The sequence below is a fragment of the Prionailurus bengalensis genome, chromosome A1, assembly GCF_016509475.1.
Source record: "Prionailurus bengalensis isolate Pbe53 chromosome A1, Fcat_Pben_1.1_paternal_pri, whole genome shotgun sequence".
In the NCBI taxonomy this organism is placed as follows: Eukaryota; Metazoa; Chordata; class Mammalia; order Carnivora; family Felidae; genus Prionailurus; species Prionailurus bengalensis.
This window is the reverse complement of record NC_057343.1, coordinates 215,474,901-215,496,907: the sequence shown is the minus strand read 5'-3', so window position 1 is coordinate 215,496,907 and position 22,007 is coordinate 215,474,901. Positions and strand designations below refer to the sequence as shown.

The 22,007-nt window shown below is 39.3% G+C and overlaps 1 protein-coding gene across 3 annotated transcripts in view; it reads left to right on the top strand.

Annotated features, from left to right (window-relative positions):
• The window catches only part of CDH6 (cadherin 6), a 129,282-nt gene extending 115,254 nt beyond the window's left edge, over nt 1–14,028 (top strand). For 2 of the 3 annotated variants that reach the window (XM_043600689.1, XM_043600698.1), the window contains exons 9-12: nt 914–1,035; nt 2,086–2,203; nt 2,335–2,586; nt 7,700–14,028. In XM_043600689.1, the coding sequence (XP_043456624.1) occupies nt 914–1,035; nt 2,086–2,203; nt 2,335–2,586; nt 7,700–8,190 (983 nt within the window). In that variant the 3' untranslated portion in view covers nt 8,191–14,028. Of the gene's footprint in view, nt 1–913; nt 1,036–2,085; nt 2,204–2,334; nt 3,101–7,699 lie in introns of those variants that run through there. The other variant, XM_043600708.1, reaches the window with a different exon arrangement.
• Nucleotides 14,029–22,007: the final 7,979 nt, after the last annotated feature.

The following is a 22,007-nucleotide window of genomic DNA, read 5'->3' as shown; positions in this document are numbered from 1 at the left end:
AGGATTTTTGTGATGTTCCCCATGTGTCCCAGCACCCCAACTAGTGGCTGGCACATATGAAAAATTAGATGGTCACTAAATATTTATGAAGCGAACAAACAGATACACAAGTGAAGTGAATGAAGAGGGCTGAGTTCAGAGGTTCTAACTCCTGATTCTTAGACCAGGAATCTGTCTTCCACACTACCCCAGATACTTCACTTGTCCCTGGTTGTCAAACATGGTGCGGCTCTCTCACTATCCTAGGTGAATGGTCTGGGCTTGGAGTCAGACAGACCCAAGTTTAAATCAAGGCTCCATTTCTCACTCATTATCTCTGTGAAGATGGACAAATTACCTAACATATCTGTGCATCAGTTTCCTCATCTATACAATAGGGGCAAAAACTGTATTTACAGAAAAGGTTGTAAGGATTAAATAATATAGCAAAATGCCAAGCACTATGGCTAGCTCTTATTCAGCACAAAAACTAAGATGAAAACATCCTCTGGTTTCCTTGATTCCCCCCCCCCCCCCCGCCCCCGCGCCCAGCCCCCTGGCTCTTTCTTTTGTCCAAATGTTTTCCCATCTCCCTGCTTCTTTGGCTTCCCTTAAAATCTGCCTCTCAACTGCCTTTCCTGGATAAAGTTTTTCTTTATTTTTGTGTTATTCTGGGGGTTGCTATACAGTTGCCCTATATCAACACAAGTAGCTTTATCTCCTAGGTATTTCCAGCAGGTGTATCCAACTCCAGAAGCATTCTCTTTTGTGACTAATTCTTTTTTGTGACTAAGCTGGTACACAGTGCCTTGTGGTACTCAGAGCAGCCTTGGGGAATCGGTGTATGAATGAGAAAGGAGTGAGTGACTGTTGTCTAAAAGGGGTTGACAATCGACATATAAATGCCTATTCCCTTCTTTTTGGCATGTTGCAGATAATCCAAAGCAAAGCAGCCGAGTCCCTCTATATATTAAAGTTCTAGATGTCAATGACAATGCCCCGGAATTTGCTGAATTCTATGAAACCTTTGTCTGTGAAAAGGCAAAAGCAGATCAGGTGAGTTTCATCAGAAAGTAAATTAATTTAGTCAGATTAATTTAGATCTTCTAATAACTCAGACGATACACAGAGCTGAGGGCCAGGTTTGAATTAAGTATGAAGTAAATGCTAACAAAATTAATACTATAAATAAGAACAGAATGAATGTTTAACTTGCATAAGAGAACAAGCAGTTTTTAAGAACTGGAAGTTCATCATTCTCAAAGACTGATGTGGATTCAAATCAGTCCTGAGTTTTCATTAAAATAGATTAGTCACAGCTTTATTTGAAAAATCTTAATTGGTGAGCAGATACTTTTAATTACCATGTGTACAGAGAGGAAAGCAATAACTACGACATATTTTACAATTGCCTATAATTCATAGTTCCACTTACTTATATTGCCCATCTGTACAAGTAATACACATTCGTGCATGTTTTCCTGTTTTACACATTTGTCCCCACCTGAAATAGGTCTTTTCTACCAATGGTATAAAATTATGTTACAGTTTGTCGAAACAGCGGTACACTGTTAAAATACATGTTAGGGCAGGAAGTTGAAGTTGAGTTTTATGTACAAACTTTCTTTTTAGTTTTTATGCAAGTTGATGGTTTATGTATATGTCAAGACTGCATTTCTAAACAGGCTGTTGTACAGAGTGCCCAAAGTTTTTTAGTTGAAATGCTGTGGTAGATCGCTGTGATATTTTATAGTTTTGTATCACTCTAGGGCAGTGTTTGCCAACCCAAGTGATTTTGCCCCCAGGGGACATTTTTTGATTGTCACAAAGAGGAGGGTGTCACTGGTATGTAGTGGGAGGAGACCAGGCTTGCTATTAAACATCCTACATACAGTGCCCAGGATAGCCCCAAAACAAAGTGTTATTTTGGGCTCTATTTCCAACCCATCATTTCATTGCATAGAGTGGACTCACTGTAAATTTTCTAGAGACTATCGTTTTTAAATTAAAATCAGAAATCATTTAGTCAAGCAATTTACTGCAACACTGTAAGGAATGCTTTTGAGTTACCAAAACTTTATAGCAGCTTTATGGTTTTGATTTTAGTTGATTCAGACCCTACGAGCCATTGACAAAGACGACCCTTATAGTGGGCACCAATTCTCATTCTCTTTGGCCCCTGAAGCAACCAGTGGCTCAAACTTTACCATTCAAGACAACAAAGGTAAAGGAGCCCAAGTTACTTTCTCTGTCTATATATTTATATCTTTATCTCTATCTATCTGCTGTCATCACAATTGTTGCAATCCATGATGTGGTATGCACGTTAACATTGACTTTGCTTTCCGGTTCCAGATAACACAGCAGGAATCTTAACTCGGAAAAATGGCTATAATAGACACGAGATGAGCACCTATCTCCTGCCTGTGGTCATTTCAGACAACGACTACCCAGTCCAAAGCAGCACTGGGACAGTAACTGTCCGGGTCTGTGCATGTGACCACCATGGGAACATGCAGTCCTGCCATGCGGAGGCCCTCGTCCACCCCACGGGACTGAGCACAGGGGCTCTCATTGCCATCCTTCTGTGCATCGTGACCCTACTAGGTAAACTGCTTCTCCCTGCATCCTATCTCCCCATGAGAGGCACACACTGTTACTGTGACACTCTAGATTTATCCGCCTCCCCCATTAAGGCATACAGCCCGCTCTAGGTGAGTAGAGTTACATGCTGAGAATCTGTGTTGTTCAACCATGAACTAGTTTTTGTTTAAACATAGCTTTGGCGAATGAACAGATATGAAACTTGCCTATGTCTTTACCTACTCAGGGAATCATTCACCAAAGAAATCTCTTGTCTGTCAGACTGGGAATGAATCCCAGGCAGGATTTGAGGGCACTATATAAATAGGCCCTTTTCATTTCATTTGTTGTTTAATATCTAACCTGGCAAACACTGTTAAAATGTAAAGAGTAAGAGTCACCCAGTATGGAGGGTCTGATGATGGCCCTTTGTATGAAGGTAAAGTTTAAAGATCAGTGGGCAAGTGGAAAGAGAAATGTGATGACTTTTTCTCTCTCAAACGGGAAATAAAGAAGTGATTAAATTTTCTTCAACCCAGCCAACTTGCTTTGATCTACCCATTTAAATAACTACCTTCTTAGCATTGCTCCCCGAATGCCACATACACAATGTCTATTATTTCTCAGACTCTCAAAAATAAATAACTTCTATGACCAAGGAAGTAAATCTGGGACCTGAAAGAAATGAATGCAATCAAGGTGAAAATCAAGGTTTAGCAATGATTCAAAATGAAAGTTTCATCCCCAACAAATGAATTAAGCTCACAGGTTGAGCTCAAAACACTTTACAGACCGTTGCCTGTTGTGAACTAAGAAATCAAATGTTAGTTAACTCAGTCCTTCCAAAAATCAAAGCAAGCTCCCCTACACAAAGGGAAGAAAGGGAAGAAGTGTCAACCTGGATTGCAGGGGGGGGAGGGGGGGGTACTTTTTCAAAAAAAACCCTGACAATTTGGTGACTTTGAGAGAAGGAAAGAAGAAAGAGTAAAGACCTACATTTTTCCAAGAAGAGAATGCCTAGGGATCCCTGCTCAAGAACTTCACATTTCGTATCATTTTGCTAATTATAACAGAAGTCTTGAAACTTAACTACAGAGCTGTGATTCTCTTTGTCAACGAAGATTTGGGGGAAGTATTTTAAGATATGAGGATAAATAAAAGCTGACAGTATGCAAAGACAAATCAGTGTTTCTAATGGTGTGAGTCTATAACAGTTGTTTTGGAAGAGAAGGATATGAATATTCTTTTTGATTAAAAAAAGTTATTTTTAGAAGGGCTGAATTGGCAGGGCTGTACTCAGGGAGAATTCCATGGACATTTTGTGGTCTGTAGAAAGAGAGCTGACTCTCATCTCATAGAAGTGATTTCTCCTTACCTTCATCATCTACCCATTTTCTCCTCCCCACTTTTTTCCTCACCTACTCCCTCTATTCTCCCTTTTCATTTCCTTCTCCAAAGAATTCACTGTCTCCTCATTACTCCTAACTTGTTTCAGTGCTTCCTACAGCTGGTCTATTCTCTTTGGAATTCTGTACCCAATAAGATAGGAAATAAATGGGATTTAACCCTTCCTAGGCTAACACCATGGGCTATACACTGGGCAAGAGGCTTCACAACTGTTTTTCTCATTTAACCCTCAGAACCATCTGGTATGTATTTATCTGCATCTCAAATTAGAGTACTGAGGCTCTAAGATGTGCAGTCATGTAGCCGACTCACACAGCTAACAGGTGGTGGGACAAAGTACAAAACGCCGGTCTTCTCCCCCTGAGCTTCAGGGCTTCCACATTGCTCTCTACTTTCTCTGTGAGCTCACAGAATGTAAGGTAATTTCCAGGCTGAAAGAGCCCGAACTGAAAACGAGACCATTGAAGAAGGTGGAAACAAACCTCAGGTTTTGTAAGAGAAGGGAAGCCACAATGATAGAGGAGGAAACCTACAGTCAATAAAGTGGATCATGTGGCATCTCTTATTTTATTTACAAAAATAAAACAACAGGGGCACCTGGGTGGCTCAGTCGGCTAAGCTTCCTACTTCAGCTCAGGTCACGATCTCATGGTTCGTGAGTTCAAGCCCCACATCGGGCTCTCTGCTGTCAGCACAGAGCCTGCTTCGGATCCTCTGTCTGTCTGTCTGTCTCTCTCTCTCTCTCTGTACTTCTCCTGTGCTCTTGCTCTCTCTCACTCTCTCTCAAAAATAAATAAACATAAAAAATAAAAATAAAAAAATAAAACGACACTGAAAACAACTACTACATCTCGTGTCTCTGTGGTGCTTTACAGTCTGCACAACTGTTACATTTATTAACTCATTCCTGATGACAGCACTGGCCACTGTGTTAGTGCCTCTCTTTTACAGAAGGAAACACACTTAAAAAGGTGAAATCATTTAAGTGAGCCTAGGCAGGCTGATTTCAAGTGCCTTGCTACCTTCTAGGTTTATGATGGGATTTGAACACAGGTTGGTCCAAGCATTCCCCACTCAAAATCTCACCACTATCCTCTGGCCTCAGGGGATTGAGAAAAGGGAAGAGGTCAGTCACTGGGAAGAAAGCTATTACTTTCTCAGAATGTATTTTTTTTGCTCCACATGCTTAGAACTCACATCTTCAGTTTATAAAAGTTAGCTTTGAGAAAGATCTCCTTTCCAAAATTTCTGTTCAGATGTACATTGGGCTAAGAAGAAAAGTACAGGCAGTCGTAGCTGTAGGAGAATTAGGCAGTGAATGAATGCCTCTGATTCACCAAATGTGCCCTCTCTCTTCCAGGCAATCGCACTTCTGGGTGTGCATAGGACTAAAATAAAAGATACAGATAACCTAAGCCGGGGAAGAATTAGGAAGTGATAAATGCCTGCTATCTTGCCTTAAATGGTGGCACAAACCATTGTACATACAGGCTTAATTCTTTCCAAGACAGTTGTCTTGATTCTATTCTCTAACCCCAGAGGCCATCCTCAGTTACAGTCCTTTGTTTTGCAAACCCTTGTCATTGGTCACACGGGAATCCGGAAAAAAGCGTAGACTATGAGCATGCCCTGCAATTTTCCACCCTCCCGCACCTCAGGGTAAAGTGAAGATATACAGAAGCCTCCAGGCTCCACGTGACAGGCCGTGCCCTCCTCCTCTCCTCTCCTGGGCCCCCTCAGGTGCAGCCATAGCGTCTCCAGGCTGTTTCTCAAATACTCTAGGCACCTTTGCACCCCAGCCTTTCTTCCAGCTCTGTCCCCCTCACCCGACAGCTCCTCAGATAATTAATTCCCCAGATCTTTGCTCAAATGTCACTCCTCTTAAACACACGGCCCCTCAATCATACACAGAAGTGCTCCTCATCCTCCTTTCTCTGATCAACTTTTTGTTTCCACTGCACATATCACCTTCTAATGATTTCCTTATTTATTAGACACATTATTTGTTTTTCAAGATCTCCATCCACCACCACAGCCACCTCTGCCCACCTCATTAGGACGGGGCTCTTGATCAATGTTTTTCATTGATAGTGTCTAGAACTATAGCTGGCACAAAGTAGGCACTACATAAATAGTTAGTAAAACGCCCTGAATGGCTGGGATGAATGAGGCAGGAGGACGCTGTCTGGCAGCAAACGACAATGTATACAGTTACACAATCGCACGCTTGAAAATGGCAACACTGGATATCCTTCAGAAAAAGTCTATAATCAAAGCACGCTTTAACGCATGGTGATTAATAAGAGTGTTGGCTTTTTAGTTTGACCTGGATTTCAATTGTTTGTACATGTGACATCTCTAAACCTCAACTTCCTCTGTGTAAAATGGGGTTATAATGATGGTACTTACTTTGTAGGGCTGCTGTGATGATCAAATGAGATTCAGTATGTAAAGCACTTAGCACAGTGTTTGGCACATAGAACGCTCTCAGTGGATAACCAATTATTATTAATGCTATTAACACCTGAAATTTTAATATATAGAGACATGCGAATGCATGTATCCATCATTCTGTGTGTAGGTATCCATATCCACCAAAAGCCATTATTCTGTAATTCTTACTACAGTAATTCAATTTTTGTGACTCATAAAATCTGGACCATGTTATGGATGAGAAAATAAAAACACATTACTAGTACTTCTTGCAGTAAACAGCCCTGGACAAACCCAGTTTCACAATGCAGTTTCTGCCCTGGATGGCTGCTTTCTCTCTAAGCTGTCGCTGTGTTTTTATTTTCCCACCCATATGTCCATTTGGAGATGTGTCTGTCTACAGGTAGCCAACTGCGAAGAAACATCAGGAGTTATTTAAACACAATTCTTGCTTTGCCTCTAATTGGAGTTCAGAGGAAAAATCAAAAGGACAAACATTCCAGGCATCACACTTAACAGAATACTAAATTTGAAAGATTTTTTTTTTAAGTTCCCTCTTAAATGTGTTTATTTTATTTAGCTCAAACAGAAATAAGCTGGTGTGTGTCTTATCACCCGCCCCCTTTCAAACCGGCTGGTGTTGAAGTCCAGAATGGCTTTCTGAATTGTATCTGGGTCTCTCCAGGTATTATCTGTAATAATATTTCTTATATGTAGAAAGGTATGCAGACATTCACATGTCTACTTTGGGTTTTAAACCAATTTTACGCTTCTCTGAGGAAAAAAAAAAAAAAGAAAGAAGAAGAAGAAGAAGGCAGAGTGCAAAAGTTATTTTAGACGTGTAGTTATGCAAACCCTTCAACACATCCCGAAGGTGCCAGCCTTGTGCTTATAAGCAGTTTCAGAGCATTTCAGGTGTTCAGCATAATTTGCACTCTGATTGCTGCGCTCTCGCTGTGTTTGAGCTTTTTCTTTTTATTATTATTATTATTTTATTTTTTCCTTACCTTCAGACTAGATCCCCGTTTCAAAGCGAAAGGGAACTACTGACAAAAATATGAAGGTGTTTTATCCTCTACTTAAATTGTAACTTTCTTTCAAATATTCTCCTCCGCTTTTGGGGGGTCCCCGGTTTGATCACGCGTGGAGGCAAGCGCAACCTTCAAGGAATAAAAGTTGAGTCTGCAGTTTCCCGGAGAAGTTTTGAAACTTCACGTTGGAGCGCAGCGCTGCTTGCTGACATTAATTGGGCGGCAAATTAACTTCCCCTTCCCTTCTGCTTTGTCTCTGCTTCCAGTGACGGTGGTGCTGTTCGCAGCTTTGAGGCGGCAGCGGAAAAAAGAACCTTTGATCATTTCCAAAGAGGACATCAGAGACAACATTGTCAGTTACAACGACGAGGGTGGCGGAGAGGAGGACACCCAGGCCTTTGATATCGGCACCCTGAGGAACCCCGAAGCCATCGAGGACAGCAAATTACGCAGGGACATCGTGCCCGAGGCCCTTTTTCTGCCCCGACGGACTCCAGCCGCTCGAGACAACACCGACGTCCGGGATTTCATTAACCAAAGGTTGAAGGAGAACGACACGGACCCCACCGCGCCGCCCTACGACTCCTTGGCCACCTACGCCTACGAGGGCACCGGCTCGGTGGCCGAGTCGCTGAGCTCGCTGGACTCGGTGACCACGGATGGAGACCAAGACTACGACTACCTGAGCGACTGGGGCCCGCGGTTCAAAAAGCTGGCAGACATGTACGGAGGCGTGGACAGTGACAAAGACTCCTAATGCGTTGCCTTTGTCACCTCGCAGTCCGCCGCCCAAGGACCTGCAGTGGCGACGCCCGCCTCCGTGTCCACTGCTCCGCGAAGGCTTCTCGGTGGTGCCCGTTCCCGACGTCGACGGCTGCAGTCCGGGGGGACCCAGCGCGAGGGACTTTTTTCTAGTACACTTTTATGAGCTTCCAAGAGGCAAAGGTTTATTTTTTAGCGCATCCAGTTATCCATGTCGGTCAGCCCCCCAGGCCCCGTGCTGGAAGAGAGAACCAGGAGTGGTATTTTCCCTTGCTCTGCTAGGGCGGGTTGGGAACACGTTCAGTGTCACTGGCCCGGCCTCCCTACCACACTCCATTGACTCAGGTCAGCTGACTGCTCTGGCTGTACATTTCACACGCTAATGAGATGAGGGACTGTGCTTTAACGATAAAAATATAGTTTTAGTGGGAAGAAATGAGGGAGGAACAACTGTGAGGTTGGTCCTGGTATATCCGCTCGCAAGGAGATGATGGACTGTGTATATTGGGTGTGTTTTATGGGTGTGTCCCAAAGTATTTAAAATGGCATCTGCCTGTCCTATGTGTTCTTCAAGAACTTTTTCTGGCACCAGTGACTATTCAAAGCATCAAATCCACCAATGTTTTAAGATTCTGGGTCCTCTTTAGGACTAGAAACAAATCAAATGGTAATATTAAAAAACAACAAACAAAACATAATGATATCTCATTCCTGGCCACTAACTCATATTTTTTTTATATATTAAACACACAAAAGTTTGCCCTTGCACCGTATAAAGAGAAAGGGAAAATAGCTAATGATGTCAACAAAGGAAATATTTAGCATATTTAAAGCTCGGGCCACCAAATGTACTACAGATCACTTAAAATTACTTCGACCATCAGTATCAGTAAACTAATCACAAGTACGTCTAATTGTTTCAAATTCTCAAAGAAACTTTTCTGAGACAAATTTTAACTCCTTGTCTGTAGTTGTTGTCAGTATTATTCTAATATACTTGAAAGTAGCCGTGTGAAGTACAATTCATATTCTTGATGCTTCGTACACAATTAAGTTACATTAGTAAAGGTAGATTAGAAAAACTCAAATCCTGCCCTCAGAGTTTAATGGGGAAATGAGAGCCAGCCACACTTGAACCTGATAACTTGTCCTTCACATCTGGAAACATCTATATATTTATATGATGTGATATAGATATATTGTTGAGATCACAGTGAAAAACTACACATTACATGTTTGGAAGACGCTTACGAAGGGAAAAATTTGATTCCCTTCAACGAGAGTGTTTAAGATGGTATTAAAATGATAGTTGACATTCAAAAGCATTAATATTTTTCCATTGTTTTTAACTTCGTTGCTATGGCAACCCTGCCATCCTTGTCTTTGAACCAATGATAAAGTAATGGTCTCAAACTACAACAGAAAAGTAATGTACAATCCATCCAATCTATTATTTCTCTAATTATGCAATTAGCATCATAGTTATTATCCAGAGGACCCAACTGAACTGAACTAATCCTTTTGGCAGGTTCAAATCATTTATTTCATATGGCTGTTCTAATGATTTGTATCATTAGAATCTTACATTGTGCAGTCATCAGAAAATTCCAAAGTACTGTAATGAAAACATTGTTGTTTCAAAAACTTAGAAAAGAAAAAAAAACCCAGGCTCTGTATATATCTATATATCTATATATCTATATATATTATGTACTTAAGAATATGCTGACTTCAATTATTAGTCTTAGGGATTTATTTTCAATTAATGTTAATTTTCTACAGATAATCTTAATGTCATTTCCATTTGGAGATACTGTCATATTAGCACATACTTTCTATTTGGAACACACTGTTGTTTAGTTAAGTTTTAAATAAGCGTGTTACCCAGGAAGTAAAGACGGCACCCTTAAAATAAGAGAAATGTAGTCTTTTGGGTTACCCAATTAGAGTGAAAAGTTTTTTAACCATATTATTCCTTGTGTTTCCTGAATGGCTTCCTATTTTGTAATGGACTTCCCTGTATACTAACAAGTATTTCATGTTTTCAGGGTTTTCTTTTGCTAGTTCTTCACACACACACACACACACACACACAGAGGAATGCAAACAAAATACTATGGGAGGGTTTCACTGTAATGAATATCATAGTCACAGTTAAGTGTTGAAAAAGATAGCTTAGTAAAGTTAATTAGTAAGAACTAGTTATTCATAGCAATAGAATACCACCTTAATCACATGACTTACTGTAAAATTAAAGAGCTCTCTGTCCTTATGTTTCATGTCATGTAATAAATTGTATCAAGAAAGATAGTCCTGTAAAAAAGAAAGTTATCATCAGAAGTCTTCCTTTTGAACTTTTGGGTTAATTGGAATGTCTGAGGGTTGACGCTAGCAACTTCCAATGTTTAACGGTAAGGTTTATTCTCTCCTCATAAGTGAAAGTAAGTAGCTCTGTAGTGGAATGTTTGAGATGTAATTGGCAGGTATATTATCCCACCTTGAAGACGGTACAGTGAACCAAGAACAAGTGAATATGACTAAATATTGAAATAACTGCTTAATCTCTTGCCATAAAACCTGATGATGAAGTGACTCTCTAAGAAATTGGATAATTTAAGACTAGAGCTGAATATTTTAGTACTAGGGTCCTGTAAGTGTTCTCTGAAAATTAATACTCTCTGATGTCATGGAAATAATGAGAGCCATACTTCCATCATTCTGTGTGTGTCTCTCTTCCTTCCCACCAGGATACCGGGTCAAGGATCCCAGTGAACATAAATAATTACTGGAGGAAAAAAAAAATAGTTTTCAGCTCAGTTTTCAGAAAGTCTCTTTCCTGATAGTAGATGTTAGTGACAAGAAAGATGGCAGGAAAATGGGAAGAGGTAAAATTTAATATTTGCTTTGGTCACTGAGAAACTACAATTCATTCATTATAAGCAGATGACTTTTATGGATTGCTTCAAGGACATTGAGGCCCTTCTGAAAAATTTTTCCCCTCCATTCAAAGGGAAGAGTTTCTTCAAACCACTAAGATGTTCCCTAAAATAAGCTGGAATTTTTAAAATGTTAAGCTGCTGTGCGTAAGTTTACAACCCCATCACTTCATGGCCACTTTCTGCTGAAAGGCCTAAACATTTGTCCCAAAATAAAAAATGAAATCAAATGGGGGAAGAGATGGTTCCATGGAATCATAAGTGAGGGATTCTAGGCACAGTGAATAAACGTTTTTTTACAGAGCTTTTTAGCCTTATAGTTCAGTTGCATAAAAGGAGTTTCAGATACAAATTGACTCCATTTTCAAATGGAATAAAACCTGGTGATTCAATTTTAACTCATTAAAAAAAAATTGGCTTAGTGTTCATTTTCAGCTCCAAAAAGTTGTACAAAAATTTCTTAAAAGTTGAATCTCTATATTGGAAGCATCCAAATTTTGTGAATCCAAGTTAACTTTAGAATGTTTCCATTACTTTCATTTTTAAGTACGTCAATATTAGATGTCCTGATTTGCTAAGCGAACCTTACATCAAATGCTTTGCCTTGAAATCAGTATTTCACTGAAGATAATAATATATAAACTATGAGTTAAGAATTCCTCAATTCTATAAACTTGAGGACCACAAAAGTATATAGATGAAAGGGAAGAACAGAGTTGATTCTTGGGCCCAACTAAATATTTAAATCAGACACACCTAAATTAATTTTCCCTAGGAACCAAACCACCGAATAAATTATCTTACCCTATTCTCTAGTTTTGAAGCAATATAATTACTTTGGAAGAACGCTCTAGAAAGTCATGATTCCCCACTATTTTGAAAGGTATCCTCTAAAAAGGATCATTTTAGAGTAATTTTATTCTTTATGTTTTTGTCTAGATGAAGTCTTTTTTTTGAATTGTGACAGGGCCAATGCTTGACACAGCCAAGCATTTATATTTAACACTAAAACCCAGCCTCCTTTATCAGGTTATAAGAGGAGAAAGATTAAGACTTAGTACATGGATCTTCAGGAAGATGAACTATTTTCTCAAGTCTAACAAACAGCTTTCTTTTCCAGAGAATACAGAATTACAGAATGGTCTCCTTAAAAGTTCAGTGACTATTAGGTTTGCAGCATTTTTAATCTCCCTTTGGCATCTTTATGGAATAGTTTTCTAAAGGGGTAATTCTCTCTACTAAAAAATATCAGACCCTGACCGTATTCAGTGTGCAGAGGAATACCCTCTTATAAAGGAAATACATTGACTCGCACACTTGTTAAAAGTTAATAAAGAAATAGCTCATTTTTAAAGCCAGAAGTTTATGGTCTCTGCATCGTCAATTTAATTTAAGCATTACTGAGACAATCTTTAATCTACTCCGCATTTTGTAATACCTTATTTATGATGCATTTTCATTTTTTAATTTGGGGGGAATGTTAGTCCGATAGATGAAAGTGCCAAAAGGAGGTCAAATGGAAACAAAGCCTATTACCCACTGTATTTCAGACAGGACCGAGGCACTTAGCCTGAGAGCCACTGGGTTATTAGATTAATTTCAAAAGAGCTTTTACAAGTTGCTTAATTCCATTTTTTTTTAAACCCATGGACCACAAACTCAAATTTCTCTTCAAATGGGGTTAATCTGACAAATGAGGCATGGACCCAGCGTTGTGGAAAAAGCATTCCGCTATAATGAGATCTTGGTCTTTCTTGCGAGACAGTGTTATTTATGTAAATATGTCTAGAGGCACCTTCTATAAGCTTTTAGTTTTCTATGATCTATTAGTTTAGTGTTTATTAAGGATCAAATGTATAGAACTACTAGACATTCAGGGCGAATGCTGTGTAGCAAACCAACTTGTCTGCTCGAAAGAAACATAGGAACGCTTCAAAACCACCGTATTGTTCTGTTTGTGATTATTTTCATTGCTTTGAAAGTAAACTGCCTAAGAATAGGCCTTATAATAAATACTACGTGCGTCCTCAGTAGTACCAAGCTAAGGCGATTTGGCATTCTCCTACTGTGATTTGTGATTTTAAATCCAGAAAATAAAAGCTTTTTGGTATTGATTGTTTTTAATTAAAAATACTCCCAAGTATAAATTGAAGCTGATGCCACCCTTGAAGATTTGCTGGCTGGGATGCTCAGTCGATGGCTTTTCTCAGTATCATTGGTCCCTGGCACTGAGAACACCTGATGGAAACAACCCCTGCTCAGCTTTCATCCACATTTCTAGCTGGGGATATTTTCATAACTTCACAGTTTACATGAGAAAGTTTCCTGTGTTGGAAGGAGAGGTAAGACAATGACCTTACAGCTCAGTGTGGCCGCGCCTTTTGTTGTAGTCAAATGGCAAAAACACGCTCCTTGAAATGGCTTCTTTTATTTTCCTTTGTTTTCTTAGACGTATACATTTGAAAAGAATGCAATTTAAAAAGTGATTTCTCACAAAGAGTAAATATGCCTTTTGCAAATCAATTTTTGTAACAAGTTATTTATATGATATTACTTAATAAACTGTTTTTTTCTAACTTGTTTTTTTTCAATTCTCTCAACCTATTGTTTTTAATCAGAGATTTCAAAACAATGTACATGCTGTTACTCACTTTATATCTTTCTAAATCTGCTGTTTGAACCTCTCAAATAGCTAAGTAAAGCCAACTTGTTATACGATAATTAGCTTGTAAACAATAGTTTCTCCCAGCCAGCATTATACATCATTGGTACTGCCCTGCAGACTCCTTACTGCTGGGGCATCAAGAATTCTACTGTTATTTATGGAATTGCTGTATTAAGAAGAAAGCTGTTTATCCTCCTGGTAATTGCTTTAGATAAAGAAAGACAGTTCTATATTTTTGCCCATCCCAACTCTCCGTCCTTTATTTCACTCCCATAGAAAAGCAATGTCTATGGATCTCTGATTTAAAAAAGAGCAAGAAAAAGCAAGAGCCAGACCAGAGGGAAATAAGGATAAAATCCTTCCACCATTCTGATACTATGAGTAAATAAAATGTTTTTAGCATATTCAGAGCTATAATATTTCATATGCTGGTTCTTTTTTAAGCTGCCTCCTATTTCTATAGATGCTGTTTCATAATTTTTTCAGCTGAGAGAATTCATAGCTTTGCAAAGGAGATTTTCATTTATTCATTCATTTGTTCAGTAGTAGGCAGTCCACTGTGTGCTATGAAATATTCGACAGTAAGCCAAATAAATATATTTTCCCTTCTCTCCAGAAGCTCATGGTCCAGGAGGAAGGGCTGCCATAAACTCAAAAGTATAGCATCCACCTGAAGGTGGCAGGAAGGTGTCTTCAGAGAGGTAGAGATACAAGTGTTCACTGAAAGGAGAAACTATTTCTGCCTGGCTGTAGGAGTGTGTGGGAGGTTTAGGAATTAGTAGTACTGAGATAAATGGAGATAAGAAACCAAAACGAATAGCAGGGGAAAGAAAGAAAAGAGGGATGTTTAAGCAATGCCATTGATCTCAGCTGAGACTCCCTGAAGGAGACCATGCTGGGAAAATTCACATGGTGCCAGCACACGGAGGATCATTAATACCATAGCAGCTGGTCTTGTGATTTTTTTTGCCATGTGGTTTAACGTTATTGGTGGGAAATAGAAACCCATGGAAAGGAATGATGGTATTAGAAACACACATTTTTGAAGGGCATGTACGTTGCACAGTAGTATACATGGTGTACTAGAGCTAAGCCTCTCCCCTGCGCCCCCAGATCTTCATGACCCCAAGGCAAGCGGGGTCTGCAGGATCTGGGAAACTACCTTGACCTAAAGGTAACATAGGCAGGAAGGGCAGTGTGCTGTCACAAGGACCCAGTTCAGGAAGCAGATTCCTGCAAACGTTTAGACAGTCTAAGCCATTTCCCATCACCAAAACAAACCACTTCCCATAATAGTTACTAGTATGTATTAGAGTAATTCACTCTAGCTGCTGTAACAGACAAAATCCAAAGTCTCCATAAAGTTTGTCTCACTCTTACGGTGTTCAGGGTGGTGGTGAGCCTTTCTCCCTCTTGTAGGTATGCCATTTGGAGCATCCTGCCTCCAACGTTTAAAGTGGCCAGGGAGGAAAGTTTGCTGAATGATCATATGAGATGTCTCTAGGGGGGCAGGGCCTAGACATGGCCTATATCGTTTCTACTCATATCTCATTGGCCAGAACTCAGTCATATGGCCCCAAACTAACTGGACAGAGGCTGGGAGATGTAGACAGGCCAAGACTTGTGTTCCTGGTGATAACACTCTGGTGAGTGTAACTTACATGTAAGATATACTTAATACGTATCTGCCACTTATAGGTTCAATGTCTGTAAATCTTGCAATATCATTCCCAATTCCCTCCAGTTTCAGTCATCATAATAAGCCACATCCCATAATAATCATGGGGGTGTTATCAAAAGCGCTAATAGGAAATCATCCACAAATTGAAACTTCATTTTGAAAACCTCTTTATTTTTTTAAATGTTTGTTTGTTTATTTATTTATTTATTTATTTTGAGAGAAACAGAGAGCAAGGGAGGGGCAGAGAGGACAGAGAGAGAATTCCAAGCAGGCTCCCTGCTGTCAGCACAAGAGCAGGACATGGGGCTCAATCTCATGAACCATGAGATCATGACCTGGGCCAAAATCAAGAATCAGATGCTTAACTGACTGAGCCACCCAGTTGCCCCTGGAAACCCCTCTAAAAGCTATTAGTCTGCCATTGCTGATTTCAGTACCCATAGTAGATATTTCTAATTAATTGACTCATAGATCTCCCAGATGTAGCCTTAGAATCCCTAACAGGAATGCCCTAGTGGCCATCAACAATAGAATAATATGGACCTATTTGCTATCCCTAACCTAAGAGATTAAGTTCTCCAGTGGAAGACATATTTTTCTTTTTTCTTTCTTTTTTTTTAAATGTTTTTAATTTATTTTTGAGAGAGAGGGAGACAGAGAGAGAGAGAGAGAGAGAGAGAGAGAGAGAGGCAAAGAGAGAGAGAGAGAATGGGAGCAGGGAAGCAGCAGAGAGAGAGGGGGAGACACAGAATCTGAAGCAGGCTCAAGGTTCCAAGCTGTCAGCACAGAGCCCAACGTGGGGCTCAAACTCACAAATCATGGGATCGTGACCTGAGCCAAAGTCGGATGCTTAACTGACTGAGCCACCCAGGCACTCCAAGACTTATATTCTTTCATTTTAAGTTTTGTTGACTACCCACCACTGACATTTGGGAAGAGCATTCTGATCCTCAGATTGTGAAAAATTTGGAATAATTAAGGAAGCTAAAAGGCTCAGCCTGCCATTATAATTAGCCTACATCTTTATTTCATAAATCTGAACCAACAAGCATGTATCTCTTTGTTGATTAATTTCAGCTTGGGGATGGGGGGTGCATCTCCCCTCAGTAATACTCCTGAACCTCTGCATTCATTCTGCAAAATCACATGAGAACCTGTGATAGGCCTAGCACAAACCAAGGTGATAGGGATACAGGGGTAAAAAGACAAGAGACACTCCCTGCTCTACACATACCCTTCTCTCGAGGACTGCCATGATTGTAATCTCGCATTATTAATCTTGGTTTGCCTGACTAAACATTTTGTGTATTGAATGACATCCTGATTCTTTAGATCACTTTTCTAGGTCTCATATTCCTGAATTCAATACTTTTCTAAATATGCTATGAATAGATATGGCTCTTTAAAAGAAGTAGATTGTCTCCTACTTCTGTCTATGATATACTTATTCCTTTTTTTAAATGTCTTTCTTGACATATTAGATCATCTTTATTGCTTCCTGAGCCATTTAGTCTCAAAAACTAAACTTTTAATGGCAAATATGTCTTGTTTGCACATTGGTAAGAAAATGTCTCCTTATAGTCAGTAAAGGATAGGTTTTATTAAAGCTTTTAACTTTGCTTAGCTGCCTGATAATAGTGCCTTACTTTTATATAGCACTTTAGAAAAAACTATTATATACATGACTTAATATAACTCCCACAAAAACCCTGCACAATAGGCTATACTATTCCCATTACACAAACAAAGTGGGGTCATTTGTCCTGAGGTCCCATCACAGGAATTAGAACTAAAATCACTTCTTTTAACCCAGGTGCTGCAAGACTACCACTGAACCCTACATCTTCTTTGTATGCGTAGTCCCATCTCATCCATGTGAGAGAAATATTTATTGGGAGGGAAAAAGGATTCTTTTCTCCTTTCTACAAATTCAGATGAGGTTGGACTCTGCTGAGGGCTGTAGCCTCAAAGACATTCCTATCTGTAAGATCAGTCTAAATGCTCTATGAAAAAAAAAAGGCTGAAAAGCAAAAATCTGCCTATTGACCCCAGTTATCCAACTGATTTCAATGATAAAATTAGAACAGTGTTCCCAAAGAAAAGTATTCCCAAGAAACATAAACTTCCACCCAAGACAACAAAAGCTTTAATTGTTTATGTGATAATAATCTTGACAATATCGATAGTTCAGACATCAAATTGTGGTAAGCCCTCTGTTGGGAAGCAATGCCCTATAACAGGAGAGGGAAAAGGCAAGGAATGAGGATGTCCTGTTGCTCCTTAAGCAATTCAGATTTCATAACTGAATCAGGAGCTGTGGAGGAAGGAGGGAGACTTGCTCTGTCCACGAGCACCCATTAACTCCTGGCACCCTACCCAGTAAGATGGTGGCTGTGAAATCCCCAGAAAATCCAGCTGCCCAGTGAGGTGGTGTCTGTGTGGCAAAGCAGGAGCTACAAATCTTTGCTCATAAACTACAAGTAATGCATTTTCCATATTTTTCTATAACTGAGCTTAATTTCTGTTTTGGACCTTAATCCTGTGAGCAACAGAAAGTCAACATTAGTCATTTGGGGTTTCTTTCCACAAGCCCTCCCTCATATTATAGTGAACTTCTAAGAGTCTAAGATGACATAAAGGGTTGGGGTAGCCAGAAGAGGAGGCAGTCAGAGCTTAAAGCTAACCTGCTCAGGGAGCTGGGAAGTGTGGATGGATTCCAGGAAAAACACAAAACAAAACAAAACAAAAAAAAAGCGTAATTCTCTTAGCCCTCCCTGTCTGTTCTCCCACTCTTCACAAAATGGGAAGGCTAAAGTTTATTGATCAGAAGTGTCTTTATGTTATTGTCATTATTTCTCATTCTCAGAAGGTCAGGATCAAAAGCTTAAGAAAGACACCTGATTCTCTCCTGACTTACGACTTCGGCAGAGATTCAGAAAGAGCTGAAAGTTACCTCAGAATGTCAATGTCTCAAATTTAATGCTAATTTACAATGGTGTTTTCTTTTCCTTTACTGTCTCAAACATTACAAAAATTATTCCTTTATAGTATTAAAATATATTAAATAGTATGTTAAGATTGAACCAGTCTTCAATGATTTCTGAACATCTATGTGATGAGAACGTTAGTATCTACTTTATAAGTAAAATATATTTTTTTCTTTATCATAAATCAAGAAGATCACAACAAAGTGTTTTTGGATTTGTGAATACATTTACATGAAAAATCTTGCAAAGTTACAAAAATTAAATCACAATTGAATATGTATTTAACAAATAATTTATGTTGGAAACAAAAAACATGATACATCCAGACTGTTTAGTTCCTTTTGGATCCAAAGTAATATATCTACCCTAAAAGAATTTGGCAAAATGACACCAAAATTCAAATAACAGCTCTCAGGTGAGAAAGGTTGAGAGACAGACTGATTCCAGCACTAAGACCGAGCATTAAGACTTGAGCTGGGAGCACTAGTGCCTACAGCAAAGTCCAGTCCAGCTCCAGAAACAGTGAGGGCGATTTGATGTACTCCACAGGCCACAGAACATTCCAAACGTTGGAAACTCCATCTTCATTTTATTAAACATATTTAAATGTACCCATACTTCACCTTAGAGACATTAATCAGGTGGCAATTTACTAGTTTATGTAATATTGTCATATACGCCATTAGACTTCTATTGAGATTTTTTTTTTGCAACTTTCCTTCTGTATTTTGAAGTCCCCTTTTTATTTTTTAAAAATTTTTTTTTCAACGTTTTTTTATTTATTTTTGGGACAGAGAGAGACAGAGCATGAACGGGGGAGGGGCAGAGAGAGAGGGTGACACAGACTCGGAAACAGGCTCCAGGCTCCGAGCCATCAGCCCAGAGCCTGACGCGGGGCTCGAACTCACGGACCGTGAGATCGTGACCTGGCTGAAGTCGGACGCTTAACCGACTGCGCCACCCAGGCGCCCCTGAAGTCCCCTTTTTAAAATTTAGGCTTTTTTGGACTGTAGTTCATCTGAGAGCAAATGGGTACTGTGTGTATTATGCCTAATATGTTCAAAGACATCCTAAAGTGAAGACAGGATTTGGGAATCTGCATTTACGGCAAGTTTCCCAGTGATTTTTACACACACCAGAATTCAAGACAGATGTGAAGCTATTGAAGCAGTAAAGGCGAAGGCATACTTGAGGAACTAGGGGTAGATCAGTTTGACTAGCAAAGAAGGCTCTGGAAGGGATGAGGAGAGATGTAAGTTCTACTACTCTTGCACATGCCTTCCAATTTTTCTTTACCTACTGGATGCAAAGCTTGTTTGGCAAATGATAAAGGAAGTAACACAGGTGCCCTCCCTAGAAAAGTGTGCAAGTTTCCAGTTAAAAAAGCAGGAGTAGTTGATACATATCTATTTAAAACTTCAGGTAAGCTCTCCACTCCCCGACCTTTTTTCTTTTTTTCTTTCTTTTTTTTTTTTTTTCAGAACTTTTCTGGCTACTTTCCCTGCATGTGTCAGTCAATAGGTAAATAACTGAAATCCCTCTAGAGTTGATTCACCTAAGCATTTGCTTCTATTTCTCTCTTCTTAAAGTCAGCTGTTATTCTATGAGCCTCAGCTGGGGAGCACCTCCTCTCCCAGGGCCCAATCAGAGTACCACTTCAATTAGCTTAATTGGAAGAAGACACAACCAAACTTCCAATTAAAGTTCTAAAGGAGCTATTAGAACAGCTATTTTTGTCTTTTCAGAGAAAGCTCTCCTAATAGTCACTTTTTAAAAGGTAAAAATCCTTAAAGGAGAAAAGGTGAGCATAATCAGATCAATTACTGCTCTTAGTCATTCCTGGAACTAAAGTTGGGTCTTTTCACTTAGGTAATTTGGAAGTAAGCCACCTATTCATTATTTTATTAATTTTAATTATTATTAAACTAATATATGTATGTTGTCTACAATGCCCAATAATTCTATAAATAAAGCTTACAGCAAAAACTTACCCACTCAATACCATTCCCTTACCCAGAGGTAACCCCCTTCAACTTCTCCAGATAGCTCTTCTAGGGTTTACTTCCACATTTCTAAATAATGCTCATATTAGGTTGAATCATAAGAAATGGTCATTTAGTGGCTAAAAAGTGGTTAGTATCAACAACTTCAGATAGTTCAAAGTAAAGATACTATTTCTTGGGTTTCCAGTTTTGAAAATTGTCCATTGACTTCCTGCTATGGAGAGTAAAATATCTAGATTTACTGCAACACCCTCAATGCGTACACACATGCGGGCTCACGTGTGCACGCATAAACACAGATGCTCACTTCACCATCCATCCAATATAGTTACAGCACAGCTGGTAATTAAGAGGTTACATTTACCCTATGTGTATATGCTCACAGTTGAGCCTTATACTGTACTATAACTTAACTTTCTCATTCAACTTAATTTTTTCCTGAAAATCATAATTACCTCTCTTTAAATAATTTGCTTAGCTTTGTACACACCTATCATAATTCAGTCACAGACTTCCTGACACGATTCTTAAATTCCTTTCAACCATGTAATCTCTAGTACTTTTCTGTTGCTTGCAATATCACTCCAGAAATTCTCCATCTCTCTGATGTCATGAATAATTTTTTAAAACATTTTCTTCTGCTCTCCACTGCTTATCTCTATGTTTTTATAAATTTCTCTTCAGTGTTTGCTTTGGTCTTTTTCTTCCACATGAAAAGTCTTCCTCAAATGTCTAGTGATTGCTAGCTGTCTTTTCATACTTAATAGTGAGGTCCTGAAAAGCTAAGGAGAAGCTCTCTGTGTCCATTGGTGGGCCTCACCACAATGGAGGAAACTGATGATTTCACTGGAGCATTTATAAATCTTTTGTCTTGGGTCAGTTTCCACTGAGAGGATACCTCCAATCTCCTCCCTGGGGGTCCAAGCCTGGCTGCCAATATTAGGAGAGCTTTACATGGGAGAAGGAATTGGGAGGATCCCAATGTTCATAATATAGATTTTCACTTAACCATCTTGAGGTACAGCTCTTCCTGCTGCCCTCAACTGTACCCGCTGTTCCTAGCAGGGAAACAGAAGTGAAGAAAAGTTACCTGGATATGCAGGGTAGGAAGAGGATCTGGGGTCTACGTGCTCCTGATACAGATTCACAGTCAATCTGTTTTCAGCCACTCCCCACACTCAGACAATCAGAGGTCCCTGGCACCCCTAATTCCTGACATTATTATGGATTATTATGAATCAGCTCGCTTCTTACTGGATCCCCACCCCATGTTTGAAATTAGGCTTCAACTACTCCATTCTGCGAAGTAAGTTGCCACTCATTTATCTTCCTTTCATTTCTTAAAGTTTTTTGTTTTAATGTGTTTTTCCTATGTTCATTCAATCAGTGAATATGAATGAATATTTATTGTGATAGATATCTGGGACTACAACTTCGAACATAACAAAAATTTGGGGTTTACAGTATAGCAGAAAAAAAAATAAGCGGGTATAATCAAATGCTGTCATAGAAGTATGGGGGGTATGGATACTATAAACTG